At 44.9% G+C, this 24,539-nt stretch overlaps 1 protein-coding gene across 1 annotated transcript in view; it reads left to right on the top strand.

Annotated features, from left to right (window-relative positions):
• The first annotated feature begins 1,304 nt into the window (after positions 1–1,304).
• SGIP1 (SH3GL interacting endocytic adaptor 1) overlaps positions 1,305–24,539 on the top strand; it is a 51,897-nt gene continuing 28,662 nt past the window's right edge. Inside the window, exons 1-9 of the mRNA XM_065071967.1 lie at positions 1,305–1,591; positions 2,843–2,912; positions 16,181–16,244; positions 18,674–18,698; positions 20,056–20,133; positions 21,375–21,431; positions 21,758–21,812; positions 22,581–22,756; positions 24,156–24,167. Coding sequence (XP_064928039.1) covers positions 2,846–2,912; positions 16,181–16,244; positions 18,674–18,698; positions 20,056–20,133; positions 21,375–21,431; positions 21,758–21,812; positions 22,581–22,756; positions 24,156–24,167 — 534 coding nt within the window. The 5' untranslated portion in view covers positions 1,305–1,591; positions 2,843–2,845. The remainder of the gene's footprint in view (positions 1,592–2,842; positions 2,913–16,180; positions 16,245–18,673; positions 18,699–20,055; positions 20,134–21,374; positions 21,432–21,757; positions 21,813–22,580; positions 22,757–24,155; positions 24,168–24,539) is intronic.

The raw sequence follows: 24,539 nt of genomic DNA, 5'->3' as shown, positions 1-24,539 counted from the left end.
TGCCAAAATGAGCTGGTTCTGCTCAAAACGCTGCCGTGGTGCCCAGTGGGAAGCAGAGCTGGGGAAGGCAGCTCCTCCGTGATGCAGGTTGGTGCTGATGGCTGTAATCTCTGTCTTTGCGGAGCTCCCGCAGTGGCCTTGGGGACAGACCCACGTGTGTCCCCAGGATGGGGCTGTCCCCACGTCCCTTGCAGCGGTGGGGGCTGGTTTGGCTGAGCACAGCAGGGGTTACTTCAGTGCAAGTGTAAGGGGTTTTAAAGCATCTTTCTGGCCAGAAAATAAAATAAATTTTATATATATATATATACATGTGTGTGTGTATATATATATATATATATATACATATATATATATAAAAAACATAATATAACCAAACATTTGGAGCTGGTTAAAGCCAATTTTCCAGAGACAGTTTAATATCTTGTATATTTACTGGAGTGATCCTGGCAGTGTCCTATGTCACTCTTATGCTGACATGGCTTGTCACCTCCAGCCGAGCTCCCCCTGTCCTTACAGCAGCTCTGAGAAATGGTTTTGCAGCTGGCAAGGGTTGTGCACCCTTGGGGGGGACGTGGCAGTTTCTGTGACGGGCTGGCAACATCCTTGGGTGGCAGTGGTGACACCAGTGCCTGTCACTGCTGCTGGCTGTGGTGACAGGAGATGGGGGGGTGGCAGGGGTACCCCTGGGTGGGGGGTGTCCCCCGGGCAGGGGGTGTTCCAGGCAGGGCTGGGGCTCAGCTCCTGCAGCCCCCTCTCCCTCCCCAGCCTCTTTTGTTCCACTCTCCGGTGATGCTTCAGCTGCTCTTCACATGGAATTAAATTCCCCGGCGCTCTTGCAAAGGCAGTCAGGGAGAAAGATTATTTATTTATTTATTTTCCTCCCCGCATCATCCTTTCGGGGCTAATTGCTGGTGATGTGACGTCAGCCCGATGGGTTTCACCCGCGAATGGCTGCGGGAGAGGCGAGGGGGCGCCCTGCACCCCGCGATGTGCACCCCAACTCACCGAAGCTCACACCACAGCGAGCTCCGCTGCCTCTTCCAGGCTGTATTTTGTATTATTATTAATTTTTTTAACCCCTTCCCTAGCAGTTCTCCCCGCACACTCTTAATCTGACAGCGCCCAGTAATTAATCTGCCACTGCGATAGGATTAGAGGGAGGGGAAGTGCGTCACGGGGGACAGAGTGGGGTTATGCTTGTGGTGAAAGTGTCGGGGGGATGAAAATAAATAAAAAAAAAGAAGATGGGAAATAGGTTGGTGTGTTCCCCGGGGGGGGTTGTGTCGGGAGCGAGCACGCGTGTGACGAGGCGCAGGGTGGGAGGGAGCGGCTGCGCCGAGCTGCTCGTCCTCCCTTTCTCTCAGCATCCTCCGGTGATCGGGAGGTGATACAGGCACAGCAGCATCCATGGCCTGCCCATAGACACAGCGCTTATTTTTTATCTCCTTTTTATCCTGGCAGCTGAGCAACCCCGGGATCGGAGGTGTTTGAAGGGCTTATGTGAAGCAGCTGGTTACTGGGATCGTATTCTCCTGGATTTTTTCAGGCTCCTTGGAAATTAAGGAATGCAATTCTGCCACCATGATGGAAGGTAAGTGACGGGCTGAGCGTGTCTTTCAGGATCGCTAGAGTTTTTAAGAAGCAATAGTGGAGGAAGGAGGATGCACTGAACCTGCTGTGTGTGAATCCTTTTAAAAAAAATAATAATAATAAAAATAAAATCCTCCCCTCCCCCTAATCCCCGTCAAACTGAAGCACCCTGCCCGCTGCCAGCGAGCTGGTGGATGGTGATATAATATCCAACCCCTCAGATCATTTGCAATTCCAGCCCTATGTGGGCAGTTTGGGGGGTGCAAACACCCGGTGAAGCAGGCAGGGAGAGGGAACCCAGGCTGGGATGGGCTGCTCAGCATTAAAATCTTTTAAGCATTATTTTCTCCTCTGCTGGGAAACCCACTTTCTCAGCCTGACGTGGTGCCCAGAGGATGCATTTAAGCGTTATCTGTAGGCACAGCCTGATGACAGATTGGATTCTGTACGGATGAGCATCTTTTCAGTGGGAAACGGGGATATTTGAATTTAAGGTAATTTTTGCCATGTCGTATCGCTGGTTGGGAGATGCAGGTTCTGAGGATGGGGAGGGGGATGCCGGATTGAGGCTTCCCGGAATTAAAAAGGGAAACGAGAAGGAAATATGGGCTCCAGGCACAAGCTACTTGGGGCAGCGTTGTGCGACTGTGCGTCTGCTCGGGTGTGGGAAAAGCCCCTGGGCATTTCTTAAAGACATTGTAACCTCTGTCATTTGTCTCAGCCATATGTAAAGCTATATATTTTTTTATATATATAATGCTTTCTGGAGTCAGATGCAGGGAAAGGAAGACTTTTACATTTTTTAATTTTTTTTTTTTTTTTTTTTTAGGCAGAATAGGGGCTTCAGGGCCAACAAAATCGAAATATTCTGGTGTGATTTTTTTTTTGTTTGGGTTTTTTGTTATGTTTTTTTAATGGCCCATTGGCTGAGGCGGAAGGAGCCGCATCCAGCGCTGCCTGCACGTTAACCAGGCAGCTGCCCGGCCTCCCTGAGATGACAGGCAGAAATTGGTGTGTCCCTGGAAATCACGGTTGGTTACCCCGTCCAAATTAACCCAGAAAGACGTCAGGCTGTGTTTAACCAAGACGTCTTGTAATGCCTTAGAATATTTACCTAACCTTGGCAATTCGAGTGCTGTAATGGCCATGTGTGAACACGCAGGAATTGCTGCTAGTTAAGGGAATTATTATTATTGTCCTTTGATAAGAGGAAATGCCTTCAATGTCTTTAATACTGAGATTTTAATTTTAGACCATGACATCAAAGTCATCCCCCCGTGTTCACATACATGACACATGGGGAACCAGGCACACAAGAACAGGTAATTTTCAGCAAGATGTCATTAACAACACTGTTTCTCTCAAAAGTGCTTGCATTTGTGGAGGAATTAATGCAGATAAATTGAAGTTGGCCTGCTGTAATTCTTGCTTTGGGTTATTTAACTAGTTTTGTGACTGGTTGTCGGGCTCTGGCAGAGGTGGAATTGTCTTTTGTGAACCGGTCTTGCATTGGGGTGAGACAAAAATACCAGCCATAAAAATATTCCCCATTTTCTGTGACTTATTAAACTGCTTAACATGTTGCTCCCCAACTATCTAATGCATACAGGAACCTGGGAGGGAGAAAATAGCATTAGAAGAAATAATTACTGCTTTTGATGAATTTTTAAACAGATGGAAACTGGTTCTATTTGTGGAAGAGTGAAACTTTTGTCACCAATATCCTGCTAAAACATTGACACCTTGCAGGGACGTTTTATTTCAATTTAAGGATGCTTTCAAATATGCTTAGCTTAATTTGCTCTGAAACTTTTAAACCTGCACAAAATACCTGTAGTTCCCTGCTGTAAACATATCAAAGTGATTTTTATTATGATTATTTAAATGGCTTGCAGTATGTCTCACCAAAGTGTTAGGCCCTGCTGGAAGCCAGGGAGGATCTCTGGGCTGTGTCCACCCAGCACTCCTGGTGTGTGGAACACGGGGCCACCTGCATCACCCACAGCTGGTGGGATGGACTCAACTCATCTGATGGTTTTTTGGATCCTCTTCTTCGCAAAGAAGAGAATTTACGTCCTGGGGAATGATGCAGGATGTGCAATTTGTACTAATTTGTTCTGCATATGGAGAATATTTTCCCACTGTCCTAGTAGATGGGGAGAAAAAGTACATGTTTTTTGCTATATGCTTAAAAATCACAATGATATCTAAAAAAAACAAGTGTGGACACTGTCTCAAGAAACCAGTACTTGCTGGGAGGAGGCCTAGACATGTGCCATGTGGAAAGGGCTGTTGGGCATTGGAACAGGCTGCCCAGGGCAGTGGTGGAGTCACCATCCCTGGGGGGGGTTGGACAGACGGTAGATGAGGTTCTCAGGGACATGGGGTAGAGGTGGACTTGGTAGTGTTGGGTTAATGGTTGCACTTGGTAATATTAAAGGTCTTTTCCAACCAAAACAATTCCATGATTCTGTGTTTCAACCACCAGAAGCAGATGGTTGACCACCAGAAGTAGACTGTCCCCCAACTCTGTAGCATGGTGAGGTGCAGCATTGCTGTTGGCTCAGTGTTTTAGGGGTGGTTTTGCTGTACTTGGCCTCACTCAGGTGGAAAGTAGGTGTTGGGTGTTGCTAACCCTCTCCCCAGCTTTGAATTGACAAAAATAACCTGCAGCAAATCTGTATTGTGTGTCAACACAAGATCTGGGACCCAAAACACTGCTGGGAAGGTCCCACCACGTGGTGGGAAGGTCTCTGCCTGTGTCAGTGTAGATGTGAGAGGTATTGAGATCTGCCCTTTGGTTGTTCAATAACTTAGCAGAACTCAGAAGAGCACTGGGCATGTTGTTCAAGTAAACATCTGTGTGCAAGAACCAGTTTATCTCCTTTTTTTTTCTTAATCCATCTGTTGCATCTCCAGTGTACTGATGGTATTTTATGCTGCTTAATTAAGTTTTGAAATTGCCTCTGCAATGTGTCACTCAAGCTACAAGCTCTGTGATGCTTGGAAAGGTTAGACAACCACGTGTTTGATGGGATCAGCTGTGGTCACGCTGGAGAAGGTAATTTCTTCTTCTTCTGGGGGAGACAGGACGTGTGTTTCTCCAGAGCCCAAACCAGACAGATGCTGGGGAGAACTTTTCTAGGAGTGGACATTTCTGTGAACCTCTCTTCTCCAAACTCTTTTTGCACATGTTTTGGGGGAGTTTGGTCACTCTGGGAACTTCCATGGATGATTGCCATTTTGGATGTGACCAAAAACTTTCTTGCGTCATCTTTGAGCAATGGATGTCTCCAGGCCCGATGTTTTCGTCATGCTGAACAGGTAGTACTGGGACCAGAGGCATCTAATGGCACAGTAAAAAAGCATTTTTCTTGATTAGGCAAGAAAATTTGCTTTGTTATTTTTTAGATAGTCTTGTTTCAGTAAATGGTGTATTTAAATGTGCTTTTTTGGCTGTGTGACTTGGCAAGGAAATGAGCTGATGAAACATTTGGTCTTTTCTTTGAGAAAGCCAATAGTGGGGTTGGGGCAGTTAACATAAATTCAGGCATGGATAGCAAAACCATCCCAGAAAATATATGAGGACTATAACATCAAATTAGCACCCCTATTTTCTACTATGTTGTTTGAGCAGTGACCATGGAGAGGCTCAGGACACGCAGGAGCATCTCCAGCAGCTGAAGCAAAATCCAGACAGGGTTGTGGTTTATTTTTGGTAGAAAGAATACAAAATATGGCAAAATTCAACAATTGCATGTGCTGCAAAGCAACAAAATGCCTCCTTGGAGCGGGGCCCAGTTTAAATTGTGCCCTTGGCCATCTCAAACCAGTGCCCAGACTCAACAACTTGGGTTTCTCTGCCACGGCAGAAACTTTCTGCATTATTCATTTGTCTTATCCAAATTTAAAGACTCTTTAGGAAAAAAAATTACAGGTTAAATCAGGTGTCTGTTCCTCTTGAACCTCCATCACAGTGTCTTAAGTGGAAAACATGGTTGTGTGTAGAAATACCCTTCCCTTGATGTGAGTATTGATGCGGTGAAGCTGCACGTGGTATAAAATGTGATTTATCCATCATTTGTGCTGGGGATCCTGACCCGCTGCTGAGAGGGGAAATTGGGAAGGAGGGAAAGGCAGAGCTGCTCCCCAAAACAGCAGCCTTAAGCTATTTTCATGCCCAAAATTTGATGTATTAGACTTTCACTAAAGATCCTTCTGCCTTTGGGAAGTCGATGGGGATGCGATGCCGGCAAAGCTTGCACGTGGAAGGATTCACAGTTTCTGTGGTGGGCCAACATAGCCACCTATTTTTATTTTTTTTTAACTTCAGGACCGTATATTTGAGTTTCTGCAGGTTCAGTAGGAAAAGGCAAACACCTGAGTGTGCATTTTGTTTGTCAGCGAGCAGGTCGCTCACGTGCGATGCAGCAGGACAAAGCGCAGCCCTGTTTGCCTCACCAGCTATTGAACAGCCACGGCTGTTTGTTTTTGATAGAAATTCAGTTGCAGGCTGATGCTTCTGGGGGCCTTTGGAGGTTTTTTGCTTTATCTGTGTGAATAGAAGAAGAGTAAGACTCACAGTGCTTACAGCTACTGTTAGTTTCGTTTGATTTTGTGATTTATTTTGATTTTCGCTTTAGTTTCAGGTGGGTTTATAATTTTACAGATGCTCACCAGGCAGCCATCAGTGATTTTTGGGGCTTTTCTTTGGGATCAGCCATGGAGTTCCTACCCTGTCCTCCACCCCTGCACAGCAGTGGGAAGGGGAAATCCTCACCATGTCTCTATTTACACTGGATTAGTGTTGTCTATGATAATATTGTTTGAAGGCAGTAAGGTACTAGGACCAGAAAATCCTACTTTGCAGCCTGTATTATCTGGGAGCCATTCCTGACCCATCCTAGCCTCAGAAAAGCATTCCTGACTTTGACGCATCCTTCTTTACATTTAAATTATATATATATATAAAATTTTTTTTAAGGAGAATTATCAAGGCAGAAAAAAAAAAATCTCTCGAATTCTCCACCTATTTAGTACAAGGAATTTAAAACATCAACTTGAGATAAATGTCATAATGTGTAGGATGTGTGGAAATAATCTCGCAGGGAGGTTTGGGATGGTTGATCTGAGGAGGATGGGAGGAGCGGGGATGTCCTCATCACACAGCTGGAGGATCTCACACAACCCCACAGATAAATTGCTTTTCTAAAGTTTGATCTATAGAAAAAATTAAAGACGGACCTTGTTTTTAGAGTCAGTTAGTAATAAATGGGTGTCAGGCTTTTAAATGCATGTGTGTATATCAGTGGGCATCTGATTTGTGCTACCCTTAAAATATATATGTATATAAACTATATCAAAATCATTCCTAAAGATCTGCATCCACTCCCTGGGTCCAGGCTTGGGGTGGTCAGTGGATGGGTGCAGACCCAGCTTCTGGGGGGCTGTTTTGTTGATTTCTTATTACTGGGAGCAGCATGATGAAAAATAACTTTCCCTGTGTATTTTGTTGTCGACAAATAAATTTAAAAACTGCAGTGTTGCTGGAAACAGTCTTACAGGAACCTTGTCGCTGGTGGGGTTTGCTTGGAGCTGGTGGTGTTGATAGTGAGTACATCTGGGACACGTCAAAGGACTTAATTTTAAATATTTCTTTTTTTTTTTTTTGTTTTTTGCAAGGGTTTGGCATGGTTTTGGTGTTAGTGTGGAAGATGCAAAAAGAAGTCTGTGTAAGTTATTAATAATGTCATTTATGGTTCACGTTACCTGGGTTCTTTCACCTAGGGACCTCGAGCTTTATCTCACTGTGTGGTTCATCTGCAGGGAGACTGATGGGTGGAAGAAGCTCCATTGGTTTTGTTAAATGATCCCTGGAAATGAAACCTTTCCATGGGCTGGGTCTCCAGCTCTTATTTTTATTATAGTTGTGCTATTGCCATGATTAACTGTGTCTTTAAAATTGAGGTACTAATTTGACAGCAGACTGTGGGAGGAACAGGATGGGTAGAGGAACTGGAAAAAGTGTCTTGTCATGCTTCGTTTTGGGCATAAATCTTCTTCATATGCAAATGTGAATATCGCAAATTTTTTTTGGATTACCAAATTGAGAGCAAGTGATGCTTTTTGGTGGAGTTGTGCCCTGTCCCCAAGGAAGTGGCTCCTGTGCCATGCAGGTGACAAACGCACCCTGCCAGCCTAGGTGTCCTCTTCTCCACCTGGGACACTGGGAATGGGTCCTTTGAGGCCATGGAGGTGTTGGCTACAGTAAGGTGGCCTCGGTGGCCCAGTCATGGAAGGATGCTTCTTAGTGTCAGGCCTAGGCAAGGATTTTGGTGGGTTTTAATAAGTCTTTGCAGTCCTATTGTTTATGCAGAAAGCAAAGTTGGTGTGTTTTTCATAGAAAATTGTCAAAATAATTGCTGGGAGTCTGCAGTGTGTGTGGAGTCAATGGGGTTTTAAGGAGCCCTCTCAAACAGGGCTGGGAGCATCGTTGTCTGCCTTTCCTGTTACACCAAAACCCTAAAATCCCCTAAAAATAGAAATCCTCGTGTTGTTTGGGAGGAAGAGCCTGTCCCGGACAGCTTCTTAAATAGCACAGCAACCTTTAGAAATGCATCTGGGGTTTTTGTGTGTGTGCCAGCTGTGGATGAAAGCCACAACTGTATCCAGATTTAATTTACTGACAATATTGGTGGGGACGTTTGTGTCCCGTGTCCCTCAGTTGCTGCATGCCTGGAGTCTCTAAAAACTGATATTAAAAAAAATCTGATCTTTGAGGAGAACAGACAGTGAGCAATTCCTGCAGCTGCTTTACTGGGGTTGGTGAATAACCCATGAGCAACAATTTGCATCCTTCTGATGCTAAGTAGTCCTGAAATGCTCAGCTTCATTGCAGAAGAAAAATGAATTGACGTCCTGTGTGTTGAGATGCATCGTGCTGATGCTGCCCTTTGCTTTTGGGATGCCTGGAGCTGCTGGCCTGGTCCTTGAGCTTTGATTTGCAGTGATGCTGATTTTTTTTGCATGGGGCCTTGCCATAGGGAAACATCAGACCTATATTTATATGGAGTATAAACTTTAAAATACATATTCCATATTTTATATGGAATATAGAAAATATATGGAATATATAAAATGTATGGAACGTAAATATATTTTCACATCTCAGGATGTATTGCTGCATACTGGGGCTGCAGTTAAAGGCTCAGCTCTCGCCCTTGTGCTGTAGATGCATAACTTATCTGAACTGAACTGTGCCTGCAAAGTGAAGGATCAGTCTGATGCCCAAACACAGGTTTTGTCACTGGGTGTATTTAAATAAGGTGGTGTGTGCTCCTTCGTGGTACTGAGCAGGGAATTTGGCTTGAGGTTTGTGCCATTTCCCAGCCCTTTGAAGTCCTGACTTGGACCACTGTGATGAATATTTGGGTGGTTTGCAAAGGGAAGAAGGTGCAGAGCAAAGAGAGAAGGAAAGACATGGGGGTCCTGGGAGCCCAAACCTCTCTGGGTACACAGGGATGAGCACTTGGTGCTCCAGGACAGGCAGGACACATCTGTCAGCAGCCACAAACCCAGAGGTGGCCACTTGGCCACGGGACATTCTCTGATTTCTTCTTCACACCTAGTAGCTGGAATAAGATGTGTTTTTTTGGAAATGTGTTGAATATTAATTTAAAAAGTCCTTAGCCAGAGTTCAGTGTGACCTCTTCAGAGGTTTAATTACTCTCATGGTTGAAAACGTGACTGTATTTCTGAAAACTCTTGTTCTCCTTGATGGTGGTGACCAAGAGCATTGTCACTGGACCTCCCCAGTGAAAGGTGGTGTGAACCACATCCCAAAACTGAATTATTCTCAGTGCTCACTAGCCTGGGACCTTGAGCCAGGAGCAACCACTCCTACTGTAGGAGAAAATTATACCAGAGCAGTCACTTGCAATGTTTTGTTTTATTCAGACTTATTTCTGATCTTGTTTTTAGGCTCTCAAGTCTCTCCTTTCCCGAAAGCCACAGGCAAGCCACCAGCAATGTTCTGCTCTGGCAGAGAGTGACAGAAGTGGCAGTGAGGCCACCATCCCCTTTTCCTAATTTTTTCATTTTTCTAAGAGGGGGAAAGTGCTGTAAGATTGTAATACGTGTCTGTGGGATTTTGCTAACTAGATAATTTTGTTTCAGTACCTTGGAGGGCCAATAGGGTCAAGACCTTCAATGCCTGGGTAGCTTGTTATCAAATATGCCTTTGTTTCCCCCACCACCGTGGCAAAGCTAAATATGGTGGCTTAGTTTCCAGTGCAAACTGCCCCTATTGGTTTACTGGGATGAAAAAAAAAAAAAAAATACATATATATATATATATATATATATATATATATATATATAGTGAGAGAAGTATATGTAAGTATAGCGAGATAATGCAGAGCTGGGTGTGCAGGCAGTACTGCATGTCTTCTGAAGAGGCTACAATTGTTTGTTTTAAAAATGACTTTTTATGTATTTTGAGGTAGCAAAGCAAGTAAGCTCCCATGGGTGACTGACTCCCCCAGCCTTTTTGAAGGGGTTTTCCAGCAAATTTTCAGAAAAGTACATTTCCTGACTAGTTAAAACACAGACTTTTCTTGTATGGGGAGATCACTAAGTTTGGTCCTTGCCCTGGTGAGCTGCTGGTTTCTAAACCCCCCACCAGCCAAATATCAATCAAAATTGTCATCATCAAAAGAATCTTCAATTCTAGGTAACCCTTCCCGTTTGAAACCAAGGTTTGTTCACAGGTCAGATGTCCATTGCACTGGGGATTTGTGTTCCTGCTGGGAAGCCCAACTGTCCCTTGGCCCCATCTCCAAGGGGCCAGTGGTGGTCCCTTCCCTGAGCCAAGAGTGATGGTTTCAATCAGTGGGACTTGGGACAAAACCCGCTGTATCTGCTGCTGCTAAAGCACAGGAGATGCTTTTGCTCCCTGAGCTGCTGCCATGGCACCTTCCTTCTTCATGTGAGTCTCAATGTGCAGTGGTTGTTGATTTGAAGCAAAATACTCTGATCTGGCCTCAGGATGTGTAGATGCAGCACTTAGGGACGTGGTTTGGTGGTTGCACTTGACAGTGTCAGGTTTGTGGTTGGACTCCATGATCTTAAAGGTGTTTTCCAACCTAAATGATTGTATGAGTCTCTTTGGAAAGAAGTTCTGGTTTGTTTCTTTGTTTTGGAGAATTAGGGGAGGGGTGTATAAGATGAGACGAGCTGTAATAAGTGCTTTTTTTTGTTAAATGGGTAAGAGTGTCTTCATTGTGTGCATTCTGGGAGTTGTGGTCCTGGAGGATGTCCTTGTACTGTGAAGGATGGGGCATCTTGGCTGTTGGAGCAAAGTGCTGGAGCAGACCCATAGCAGTGACCAGCAGCACTTGCTGGGGACAGGGAGCTGGAGGGTGTGTTGTCAGAAAGCATAAAAACTTTTTTTCCTGCTAGACAAAGGAAACCTTGAGATTTGAAGGCAAAAAAATGAACAAGAAGTCAACTTGAAATAAAGCGGGAGTTTAGAATTATTTCCTCAAGGGAATAAGAAGGTTGTTATTGACTGAGAAGACAGACGTTTCATTTAAAAGACCTGACGTGCATTTATGTCACTTTGCACAGAGGATGGGAGGTTAATTCCAGAAATAAATACCCTCCGCAAGGGGGCAGATAGAGGGAGACCATAGTAGAGCGAATGCAAAGCTATTTTCTGTGCCAGGAGACTGGCAAAGCCCTTTGCTTGGGCTGGGGACTGGTGTGAGACTGGGAAATACAAACACTGCTGGTTGAAAAGTGAATCTTTACTAAAACTGGGTCTACTGCAGTAGCTGGGATGCACCATTTTGGATCAGGAAAGACACCAGGTAACCCAGCTGCTGTTTGCTGATGGTCCGTCCCCTCTTCTCCAGAGTCAGGTCTGCAATTAGACTTGTAAATGAAGGCAGTTAAAATATTAATGACTGTACTGAGGCAGGATGCAAGGGCTCAGTTCCTCGCCATGTTAAGCCTGATGAAAGGCTAATAACGAGCTTTAATGCAAAGATTGGTTTAGGTAAGGCATTGGAAGTGTTATGAAGGTGTATCCTAATTTAATTACATATAAGGTGGGCAAAACCAAAAATAACACAGACTGAAGCAATGCAGTTACGGAGAGCTGACTTTTCTGCTACTGAGGCTGTGGCAGTTGAGAATCCCTGGTGTTTGTAGTGTACTAATTTGTCCCATTTCATGTGTAATATATCATCAGAGCATGCTGTTGCTGTGTTAAACCAGGGGAAATTCTTTTGTGCTGATCTGCAAAGAGTGTTTAGGGTGCTGCTGTTCAGATTTAGTTGGGGCTCGATGTGGTTACACCCTCTCTACTTAAAATTTAACGTATCATTTGACTTCTTCCTCTGGATATGACTTGGGGAATTCAGTAGTTTTGTTGTGCCTTCAGTTTTGTTTTGCTGAGTGAAGGGAGGATCATTATTTCTTTAGTAAAGCAAGCCAACAGCAAATACAGAGTCCTTTGGCTATGACATGTCATCAGGCTTCCATTCCTTTGGATGCAGAGAAGTAATTCAGTAAGAGCGCACAGGTTTGTGTGCGGTGGGGAAAACAGGTTACTCAAATCCAGCTCCAAGCCACGTGCAAAAATATTCCACACAACTAAAACAAAGAAAAAACCCCAACCTAATGGTGATTAATTCGTATTCCCCCTTATTTCTCCTGCTTCTTCCTTTCATCCCCTCCTTCCTGGGTACTTTGGTCTTGAGTCCCTGGCATGGCAATAGATAACATTTATCTTCAGGCACAGACTAACTAGAACTAATTGCAATTATTTATTTTTTTTTCCATCACAAAAGAGCATTTAAGACAAAGATGTTCTCACTGCTGTCTCCTGTTTGAGAGGTGTGCTGTTTTTATGAGACCCACCCTCATGAGCAAGCAGCTCTTCTTCCAGGGACGCCCCTTGATATCTGGGGGTCCAGAAGCAGCAGCTGCTCAAGCCCCAGGTTTGTTAGAACAGGGTTATTTTTCTTCTAGAGGTGTTAAGTCTTCAATGTAGAAAATAAGATGTTGATAGTTTTGTTTTGTTTTTTTTTTTTTTTTTTTTTTAAGAATAAAGCACAGAAAGCTCCATAGTGTTAAATACTAATTCATGTTTCTCAAATACCAATTCTTAAGTATACTAGGAAAAAAAAAAGGATAATAGTAAATAAAAGGTGAATAATGCCCCTCCAATTCAGAGAGCCATTAGGGTTTGAAATGAGATCCTTGGCACATGATTGTTATTTCAGCCTGGGCTTGTGGCTGCTCTTTGAGTAAGATCATTTAAAGCCATTTGGCTTGAGGCCTTATTGCAGCACCTGAAGCTGTTGTACCTCGAGGGGCCGGTGGCTTCATCCGTGTTTGTCCTCAGTGGCAAGGCTGGTTTTGTGGCTGTTGACGTGTTTTTGGGCATTCTTGGTGTTCCTGAGGTAACAGCACACAGATGACTCTGGGCTGTTGTGCATGAGGCTTGTTGGGGAAAACTTGCTGGTGGCAGCAGAGATGTCAAATATGTCCATTTGCAAACATTTTAGTCTAATGTCCCCTCCAGAAGGATGTTACACTGATTCTGGAGCAGGACATGTGGTGTTTGGTGCTGCCTTTGCTGGTGTTTTCTCCAACTCATGCATGTAATGGCTTGGTGTGTTGGTGGCTCTTACTGGTGTCACCATGCCCCTTCAAAGACCATAAACTAAACCACTGCTGAAAGTAATATATGACATTTTCCGCTTGGAGACCAGGAACAGCCCAGCTCTGCCTCAGCCTCGCAGAATGAACTACGCAGAATGAAATCAGCTGTTAAGCCTTAAAACAGTGGTGAGGAGTCCAGTAGTTGCCAGTGGGAAGGCAGAGTTCATCCCTGAGGTTCTTAAGGACATGGTTTAGTACCAGTATTAGGTTAATGATTGGACTTGAGGGTCTCTTCCAATCAAAATGATTCTATGCCTGCTCTTCCTCTGTGGTGCTATAAAACCGGCATTAAAACTCAAGTTTTGTCCTGACCTTTGCCCAATACAAGGCACAGTTTTAAGCTGAGATTAAAACAGAGATGTGCTGCCTGCCCCACAGTGGCTTCTGAAATACAGGTATGGACTTCTGTAACTCTAATTGTTGTGTACATGAGTGCATGGATGCTTCTCCTGTGAAAATTATAGTATTAGGGTTCTCATCAGGAAGGAAATCCACAGGGTGAATGGATGGGTAGAGGACTAGGAGGGCCACAGCTTCAGATATTTAAGTCCTTCTCGCCTGGTGCTGACAAAAGCCAGGTACCACATCACACCTGTCTTTATCACTCTGGTACTCAGGGTGGCCTGGGATGCCTCTGATGGGACTGTCACAGGGAGATTCAGCTCTCTGGGTCTTCCTGCTGGAGAGTAGTTTGAGTCTGGTACCCAGTGCTGCTTGATGGGGAGAGGTGGGATTTGATTTCTTAGAGAGCACCACATGAGCAGTGATTTCAGCTCTGCCCTGCTCCTCGATGCCTCACATGGAGATGTGCTCTTGTCTTTTTTCATGCTCTTCTTTCTGCCTCCTCTTTGCTTTCTCTTCCACTTGCCATGATTTCTCTTTCAGCAGTCATTCCTTCTTGTCCTGTGAGAGGTTTCCCTGAACCTGTAGTGTTCCCATATACTGTTCCTTCTATGGACATTCAAAAGACGTATAGATGAGGTTCTTAGGGACATGGTTTAGTGCTAGATTTATGTAATGGTTGAACTCGCTGATCTTGAGGGTCACATCTGACCAAAATGATTCTGTGATGCTGTGACAAGGTCTTATTATTATTACTTTCTGTAAGGATAACTCTTGCCAGGACTGACGTTTTATGGTGCTTCAGCTCCTAAAACCAACTGAAATGAGGCTTGAGGACCTGAGCCTGCAACATTCTTCTGTGCACAACCCTCGATCTGTCCCAGCACCATGAGATGGGGTGTTTCCAACAGTCCACAGTTCTTGGGGCTGGGGTTGACCATGTTGAGAGGCACATAAGCTCCTCTGAGCTCCAGCCACCCACTAGACTAGAAAATCACTGCATTGTCCCTCACTGATCCATGGACCTCTCTGGTGTCACCATCAGGGGGCAGGCAGCCAGTGGCCTTTGGTAGGGGACCTGCTCTACTGGTCTTGACAACCATCTTCAAAGGAGGCTTTCATTTTTATTCTGCCTTTGCTAAATATTCCTTTTTCCCCTCAATCATTACCATTTGAAGCAGATGGTGGGCCTATTATATAAGAGAGCAGAAGGCTTTGCTACAAAACTTAGCCAAATTGGGTGCTTCTTCAGACAAGACTACCCAACAAGTCATTTCTGGGGTTTTCAGCCCTCCCTGTTCTACTTTGAGTTTGGAGGATGAAGTTATTTTAGGGGCTGTGAGATCAATGGAAACCTTCCTCAGTTATTAATAACTCACTTGAGTCTTGAAGAAATTGCAGGAAAGCTGAAAGGCACAATGTAGTAAAACCAAAGCTGTCCACCCAAGGTTGCAGGATGAGCCCATGACCAGGCTGGACAGGGATTTGAGCAACCTCATCTGGGTGAAGATGCCCCTGCTCATGGCAGGGATTGGACTGGGTGAGCTTTATAGTCCCTTCCAACCCAAACTATTCCATGATTCTATGCTGCATCCTTGCAGCTATATCCGACCTGCAGTGCTTCACATTTGGGTGACTTCTAGACCAAGGCAACACACCCTGGAGCTCCAAAAGGAGGAGACCAGAAATAGTTGTTCTAGACTCAAGGGCCATGGTTTATATTGGCTGCTTTGTCCACCAGGATTTCTAAATTAATTGCTATCATGTTGCTGGCAACAACTGCATGACAAATATATCAGGCAGCTTCCAGACACAGCTGGATCTTGGCGTTGCCTGGATGGCCACCACCAGCAGAAAATCACCTGCTAGCTTAAAATGCTCCAAATCCCAGCCTTGGTGCACTTGCTACAAGCGGGTATTAGAAATCCCTCTCCTGGATAGATCTTAGGCTGGAAAAGGGGGAGAAGCTTACAGAAATCCACTTTGCCACATCTGTTTTTAAAAGCGGTGGGGCTGCGGCCACTGCCCTGATGGGCTCTGGGGCTTCCTGGCCGGCTCCAGCCTTGTTGGTATGAGGCTTCATTTTAAGTACCGTGTAGATAAAGGATCAGTGCAGAAGATAACTAAAATAACCATTTAAATATTGTTTGTTTGTTTGTTTTCTTGGTGGTGGTGGTGGTTGTTTTTTACACCAAAGAGGGATTTCCCCACTGTGCATTAGTAACCCCACACAGCACAGCAAAGGGGTGTACAATTAAGACAGTGAGCCTAGAAATATTAACTGTGAAACATGTAGTCACACATGCTGAGATCAAGTTAATAAGTGTTAAGTGAACAAATAAAAGGTGTAAGCAAATGTACACACTACCTGCACAGTCCTGTTGGTGGTTTCTTGGGTTTAGGTCTTTTTTAACGTAATTTATGAATTACAGCTAACAAGGGAATAAGGGAACATTTGGAGGATTTATTTGAAGCATGATTAATATTGCATTCTTATTTATATTCCTTCTTTCCCCAGGACTGAAAAAACGTACAAGGAAGGCCTTTGGTATACGCAAGAAAGAAAAGGATACTGATTCCACGTAAGTCAATGAGAAATAAACCACATTAATATATAATGCTGCTGGGGAGAAGTGATGCCAGGGTGCCAGGACAGGAAGGAAGTCGACGCATCACAGGCATTTGTCATCCTTGGATCAAATCCCATAGTAAAAAGTACATTCAAGCCATTTCCCCTCGTATATCCAGTGACCAACAAATAAGATATTTTCTCAGTGGCGCTGCTGCAGAGATAATAACGCCAGTTCTCCACGCGCTTGCAATTTACGGTGACAGTTAGCGGTGATCAGGAGAAAATTACTCCTCTGAGAGTTTCAGCAGATTAATCTCTGCCCAAACTACTGATTTGCCCATCTGCTGAGATCTTTTTAGATGCAAATTCAATTTAAACTGATGCCCGTGCAGGCAGCAAGACTGTTGGTGGAGCGAAGGGCTGGGTGGCTGGGGAGGGTCAGGATAGTGCTTTCCCCCCCACATCTGGCAGGGGTTTCCCTCCACATCTGGTAAGGTGTTTCCCCCCACATTTGGTGGGGAATGCTGTGTACGGGTGCAGAACTGCTGGTGCAGTGCTGAGCCCAGCCTGGGGAGGGCTCTTGGCTGCCCCTGATGTGGGTTTTTTTGGGAGATGTCGCCCAGCTGGGTGGCAAAGGAGCCTGTGAGTTGGGGACAGAGCCCTACTCCTGTGTCTGCAGCATCACTCAGGCCTTTCAGGAGGCCCTTCATGTCAGAAACAGCAGAAAACATTTGGGGTTTTCCTTTTTCTTTTTTAAAATGTGGGTTTTTTTCTGAGCTATTTTATATCTCAGCAGAGGTTGGGGAGGTTTCCCATGCAAAGGGACAGCTGCTGCAGGTCTGGTTGTGCCCCTGGACTGCAGCGAGTCTGGCTGCACTGGCACCTGCGGGTCTTTGCACACTGCTGAAGGGAATGCAAAAATTATGGGGGGACATGGAGCACATCCCAAAAGAGGGCTGTTGTCCCGCGGGCAGAGGGAGTTTGCTACTGAGAATGGTGGCTGTTCATCCACCAGGCAGGCTGTGGGACAGCCAGTATCTCTAGATGTGTACAGCATAATTTATAAATTATGAGAAAAATGTGCAGAACGCAAGCTGTTTGCATCTTCCTCTTCTGCTCATGGAAAACTGATGGGGCCAGGTCTGTGTCCTGTCTTTAGCTAGTGCTGTGATTTCTAGTGTGCTCTTCCTAGAGGCTGGAGAAGCTGCTGGCACACGGAGATAACGAATCTGGGGCGTTTGAGATGGTAACGAGCTCACAGAAAGGCCGCTGTGGGGGAGACGCTGCAATTAGCAAGCACCAGTAATTAGCACGTTGTGGGGTCACATTACGGTCATGGCCCTGAATGGCTTTGGGTACTCTCCAGATCCCTGGGGGCCGAGAGGAGTGGCGGGGGGTGGTGGGCTCAGAGGTGACATCTCCTGCGTGGAGGCTCATGTAGTGTGGGGGAAATGGGGCTGGACATGAGGAAGAAATTGTTGCCCCTGAGGTTGGTGAGAGCCTGGTCCAGGTTGCCCAGAGAGGTGGTGGATGAGCCATCCCTGGAGACATCCCAGGCCAGGCTGGACGGGGCTCTGAGCAGCCTGAGCTGGTGAAATTCCATGAAATACAGAAACAGAGGGGATCTCTGCTGCTTCCAAAGAATTTCAGAGATCTTTGTGCGAAGAGATTAAATAAGAGAAATAGGGGGTGGACATGTATGAATTGGAGAAGTTCAATGAAAGGTGTTATTCTCTGTTAAACCAGAACTGATGGGCAGCAGCTCACCACGGGGTTTGGTGATGCCCCAAGTCAGACATTAATCAGTGGCAAATCTCTGGCAATACATAAAACTCAGGAATGTGTGGGAGGTGGAGAAGCCCATCTGGTTTTCATAAGCACATTTGTCTTTTCACTAAATAACTCAGCATCCTCAGACAGCATTTAAAAGTGGCTGCTGAGCTTGCCAGGCCCTGTGCTGTGACCAAGGTCTAAATCCCATAAGCAGTTGGGGATTAGGATCCCTAAGGAGTTTCACCAATTTTAAAATCCATTTAAAAGAGAAGTGACTGTGCTTCTGGCAGAAGAAAAAAAAAAAAAAGTCTAATTACTCTATATGTAATTTTTATTGTCCTCTGCAAGAGAATGCTCACCCCAGGTAGGGCTGTGGCCATGGGATGGGTGTGAGGAAGAGCCAGCCCAGCTCCTCGGCCAGGAGGGTGCGTCATTGGCCCGAGCACTTTATTTACTAATAAATACAAAATTTGTCACCTGATAACACTAGAACAACGGTACTGAGACCGTTGTGTGGGTTTCATGAGGAGAGTGTGTTAGGTAATTCAGATTTGCTGACAATTTCATAATTAAACCCATTGCTGTTGTGAATTTTTTTAAATAATATTTCCACGAGTTCATCAGTTTGGAGCTAACACGGGTGCCCTTCTTTCTGTTTATTTGCAGAGGGTCGCCGGACAGGGATGGCATCGTAAGTATTGTATGGACCCCTGTTCTGCTCCCCTGTCCCTTAAATGCCAGTTCCTCCATCAGCACCATCAGCTTTTTGTGGACCGTCTCTTCCTTTCTGTTTAATATAGAAAATAAAGCTGTCTGTCCAAAATAACAGCACATTCCAGGTTTTCTACAAAATTAACAAAGAAAATAACAATACAGGAGCACCTGATGGGCAGAGGGACCAGGTGTCTCACTAAAATCCCCAGCTCCACATCCTCGTTTCCACTCCTGCTAATTGGCTTTGGGTCAGATTTGCTGTGTGACGAGTTAAGGGAAAATTGCCAGAACAGCTGTTTCCGATATCTATTTTTAGTTTTCTATATTAAACTTCAAATAAGGAGATACTTGTTTTTGAATTATTGCTGCTTTTATTTACAGCCTTAGGTAGAAAAGCCCCTGCTAGATCTGAGTAGTAGACAGACCATGTCTCCTTTAACCACTTGATTTGAATTTTGCAAAAGTATGTTGGGTTCAGACTGGGACTGTGCTGGTTGTTATTTCTTGAGCAAATTCAGAGGTTAGAAGCTCCCTATTAAAATCAAAATGAGAGATCCTGGGGAGGCTCAGCAGGGAGAGCGGTGCTGGGGTGTCTTTTACAAAGCCGTGAAAAAATTGCAATGCCAAATTGCTCCTTTAGAGATAATAATAATAATAATTATTATTAATAATAATAATCATTATTTTTTAATGCATCTGACCCAAGATTCTTGGATTTGGGCTCGCCCTGTGTTTGTAAGCCACTTGTTAAGAAATAAGGACTAAATAAGAGTCTACACCTCAGGTAGTGCTTTAGCCAAGGCTCTATTCAGCGGTAATAAATAAATAAAATGCTCTGGGCAGCCTTTCGTTGCCAGGCATGGGTGCAGGGACCTTGGGTGAGCTCCGTGCCCTCTCAACCAGGCTCTTATTCTTGATTTTCCAGGTGGTTTGCTGTTTAAGGGCAGGGTCTCCAGTGCTCCAACAAGCCAAAGGATGCAGAAATACAATTTTTTGGGGTGTAAAATGAAGCCACTGAATATATTGGAGGGGAATTGGAGGATGGAGATATTTTTAATAACTCTCCCTCCTGCAACACGTTCTCACTGTGACATTTGCAGCAGGAGGTGAGACGGCAAATCCTCTGACTGCTGAATAGAACCGAACCTGCCCCCAGTAAAAACCATGGGTGCTCGTAATGGAGCCACAGCTGAGCCCTCCTTATCTTACAAAACCATGCAGTGTGTTTGCTAATTCCTTGTAACTTATTTTTGTGTGTTTAAAAGAAGAATTACAAAAATTAAAATCCACCCGATACTTTAACCCTTTCTCTGCCAAACCCCCATCCATTCCAGCCGCCCAGCCCTCATCCCAATGAGCCACCTTGCAATAGCAAACCTGAGAGTGTGCATGAAGGAGGAAATAAAAATTCGGTAAGGAAAACAGAGCTCGGGTTACAGCTACAAAAGGGTTGTTAAAAACAGTGAGTAATTTTTTGGTTTGAAATCCAGAATATAGGAAAATACCGCTCAAGGTTCAGTCAGGTGGAGGGTATATGAGTTGAATAGAAATGGAGTTAAATACAAATGGACTGGGGGAAAATGGGAGACAAGCAGAAATCCTACATAACAGCATCCAGGGTCTGTGGTGGTGTGTGTCCTGGGGTTTTTGGTTTGTTGTTGTCGCAGGGGTTTTGTTGTTGTTGTTGTGGGTTTTGTTTTTTTGTATTTGGTTGTTTGGTTTTGTGCATGTGTTGTGGGGTTTGGGGTTGGTTTTGTTTTTTGTATTGTGGGTTGCTGCTCTGTTTTGAGCACTGTGAGGACCATTGTATGAAACAAGGAGGATGAGGATGCTCCTGGCCTGACCCAGCCCTGGTGCTGCCGCCGCCCCTGGATGCTGCATGAGGCCCTTGGCAGGGGTGGTGGGTGCTACTCCAGCAGCTGAAGGGGAACCGGATTATCTAATTTAGGTGCCCAAAACTGAGAACCCAGCCTAACTTTAGTCCCTTAGCTGGCCTTGCAGCGCTGCTCGCTGGTTGCAGTGGCCAGTGGGAGCTTTGGGCACTTCCTTGATGCCCAGAGCCAAACCAGTGAAGGGTCCCACAGACAATGGGTGCCCAAAACCTCCTCCCAAACCCATCTCCCTTTGACATGAAGCAGCAATAACCTGTGTGTGTTGTCTGTCTGCCATGACGTGCACTAATGCTGCATCCCGGACACCTCTCACTGCTGCAACCTGACTTCAACGCGCAAAGAAGCAACGACACCGGCTTGTTTGACTGCTGAATAGCAGAAACCAAATCCTTCTTTCAGTGTGTTCTGGGGAAGGTGTTATCCTGTGATAATTAGCAGTGTTACCTGTGCTCAATGGGCGTTGGGAGCCCCAGCTGCCAACAGGTCTCTCCATGGGCTTCCAGCATGTGGAGAAATGACCATTCCTCTTCCTTAAGAAATGTTGTATGTTCAGCTAATTAATGTTCAAAAAAAGCCTTTTAGCTCCCTGGTGTGGAAGACCCTTCAGAAATGGGAAATGTTGCTGTGTATGGCTGATGCGTATGTGCAGAGCAGCTGCAGCAGCACTCAGCAGCATCCCAGCCCCATCGATGCACATGTATAAGATATACTGTGTTCTTGTTGCCTAAATTTAAAAGTTTTCATTTTCCAATGTGTTGCAGAAGAAAACAAATGGTGCCCCCAATGGATTTTATGCGGAGATCGACTGGGACAGATACGTAAGTGTCCCCATGGAGCATCCTCTCTAACCCGCACCTGACAGGGGACCTGGGCTGTGCTCACATGCCTTTTGGCTTTCTGGGTGGCTGTTTTGGGTAATGTCCAGGTGTTAGTTGTGTCCAGAGATGTACTTTGTTGTCTGTACATCAACTAGATTGTATAAAACTGCCCAGAAACAGTGTGGCTCTGGAGATTGCTGCCCAGGCCTGGGGGACACTGGGTTACAACCCAGTGTTGCAAATGTTTCCCTGCAAAAATCGAGCTTTCCAGGAACAGGATTAGCATTCCTAATTCTTTTGGGGTTTTTTTTTTGTGCTCTCTTCAGAATTCACCTGAGCTTGATGAGGAGGGATATAGCATCCGACCTGAGGAACCAGGCTATATCCTTTATTGTTGACTTTGCCTCTCAGCTTACAAACTGTAAGATGACCTGGGGTTTACAAGAAAGTCACTGGCTCTTTTTATTAATTTACTATTATTATTTATTTTCTGCCTTTTATTTTCCTTTTGAGTTTTCACTCCACAGCTAAAATTGGCTTGCAGAGGGAATTACCTGAGGCAGTAGAGCAGGAGGTGATTTTAATTGCTTTTGGTGCAACACTATGGAACAAGGAGGAGGTGTGAGCAGCATGGGGAGCACTGCAGTGGGGTGCCCCATGGAGACCCCTATGTCCCATTACACCGTTTAAAAACAAAACAAAATTCTGTCATATATCTAGTCTGAATCTCCCTCCTTTAGTTTAAAACCATCACCCCTTCTCCAGTCACAACAGGCCCTGCTCGAAAGTCTGTCCCCATCTTTCTTATCAGCCCCTTTTAAGGACAAAAAGGCCACAATAAGGTCTCCTCGGAGCTTCTGTCTTCCAGCTGAACACCCCAACTCTCTAAGCCCGTCCCATAGAAGAGCTGTTCCAGCCTCAGATCGTTTCTGTGGCTCCTCTGGCTCCTCTCCAACAGCTCCACAGTCTTTCCCACGTTGGGGCCTCCGGAGCCAGGTGCAAGACGCAATTCTATTGAATCCTGTCCGTGGGCATTTGGGATGAGCATTTCAGGAACCCCTAATTCCCATTTTTCAGGAAGGTTTGAGCCTTTGGATGGCAAGGCTCTGCCCTTGCAGCAGAAGGAAACCTTCTTTAACTGTGCGCTACCTACCAAAGGAAAACACTTCTACTCCTCAAGCGAATCCGAAGAGGAAGAGGAGGCGCACAAGAAGTTCAACATCAAGATCAAGCCTTTGCAGGCTAAGGACATCCTGAAGAGCGCAGCGACGGTGGATGAGCTGAAGGCATCGATAGGCAACATTGCACTTTCTCCATCCCCTGTGGTGAGTCCTTGGTGTTGCCATCTCTTCCTCTGGTTGCAAATGGATCAATGCCCCACAGGGCTCGACCCAAGCAAGCAGTGGCTCTGCCAATGGTGAAATTTGCATTTCTGTCCTTATTTATATGGTCTCACCTATATAGAGGCAATAATGTGACTGCAGGAAGATCTCAGTTGTGTTGTGGTGTTGTTTCCAGCTCAAAATGTCTTAAAAATTCCCTTTCCTGCTCGTAAAACAGGGCAACTGAGATCAGAATATACTATTGTCTCATTTTTCCTTATTTTTCAATGTGGTCATCATTCAGGATGTAAATGGGATGGGTTTTGCCCTGACGCCCAGGACAGGGGAAGCATCTGAGGGGTTTTCCATGTGGCTGCTATGGGATGTCAGAGGGATGTTTCTTACCCTGGGGTGGGTTCTGGTGTTTCTGGAAGGAAAGTTTGTCTCTCCATAGTCCCTCCTGGCACAAATACTATCAACCTCTGGTTTTCCTAAGGCTTGTCAAGATTTCTGTTGTGTTATCACAATCTGTTCTACTGTGAAAAGATTTTGGTTTTGTTTTTCAGTGGACTTTAGCATGGGCTATAGTGTCTTTTTATCTGAAGCTTTCTATGCTTTATAATCAGCTGTATCAGAAGTGTGAATGAATGGTTGTGCTCAGCTCCTAGCAGTCCCAGGTTTCTTGATTATTTTTGTTCTTACTGATGAAACAGCTGAATAATTTCGCAACATTGTAGGGGGATTAGGCTGATGTGATCAGCAGTTCTTCTGCCTTTTCCAGGGAAACAAAACCCCACAGAATGTGCATTTTTTTTTTTTTTTGCTAGATGTGATTCTCTGTCTCCTCTTTTGCATGGTGTTTTTCCTGCTGAGATTGGGGGGGTTTGCTGTTGGTTGGGAAGGAATTGGCCCCTGGTGAGCACTGTGTCCACATGGACCCTGCCCTCCAGGCATTGAGTTGGGACCTTTGCGATGTAAATTATGGTGCCTCAACCTGAAGACAAGAAGAGAACTGGAGATGCTGCTGTAAATTGGTGTCAGCACTTTGGAGCGGAAACCTTGCTTTTGACTTTCCTCTCATATGGATCCTTCTAAGAAATGCAAGAGGCTGAGAAATGGCTTTGCCTGTTTTGCTGGTGATGAAGCACGTGAATCCTTTTCATAAGGTGGCTCAGATGCAGGTTTTGTATTTCCATATTCACTCTCTCTCTCTAATCTTCTCTCTGAATGAACAGCAACCCTGGCCAGACACGTGCACAATTCTGCTTTGCATTTTTAACAGTTATACACCTGATACTTCTGGTCATAATACAAATCTCTTAATTCTCTGTTATTCCTTTATAGAAAATATCTTATATTCTCTTTTATACTTTTTTTTTTTTCTTTTTCTGCATTCTTTTAGAGGAAAAGTCCGGTAAGAAATACAGTTTATTTCTTATGTTTTTTTTTAAACACAGTCTTGTATTCTCTTGTTTGCATGGTCTCTGTTTTGCATGTCTCTGGAGCTGAAATGTAAAATGCAAATAACAAAGCCTACCATTTTGGGAGGCATGATGTTTCTTATTTTCCTTCTCCCTTGATTTAACTTGAAGCATATAAAAATAGAGAGAGGCTGCCTTTGCATTGAATGTACGTGATCTGTGGGTGTAGTTTAGGTGAAAGAGCTGGTGGTTTTGGACAAGATGTATAAGGACATGGTTTTATCTGGGCACGTGTTATGTATGTTATTGCACTTCAAGATATGAGAGCAGAAAAACGCATCAGTGGTTGATGACCTCAGGTGCTA

This window comes from Columba livia, chromosome 8 (genome assembly GCF_036013475.1).
Source record: "Columba livia isolate bColLiv1 breed racing homer chromosome 8, bColLiv1.pat.W.v2, whole genome shotgun sequence".
Classification (NCBI taxonomy): domain Eukaryota; kingdom Metazoa; phylum Chordata; class Aves; order Columbiformes; family Columbidae; genus Columba; species Columba livia.
This window is presented reverse-complemented; position numbering and strand designations above follow the sequence as displayed.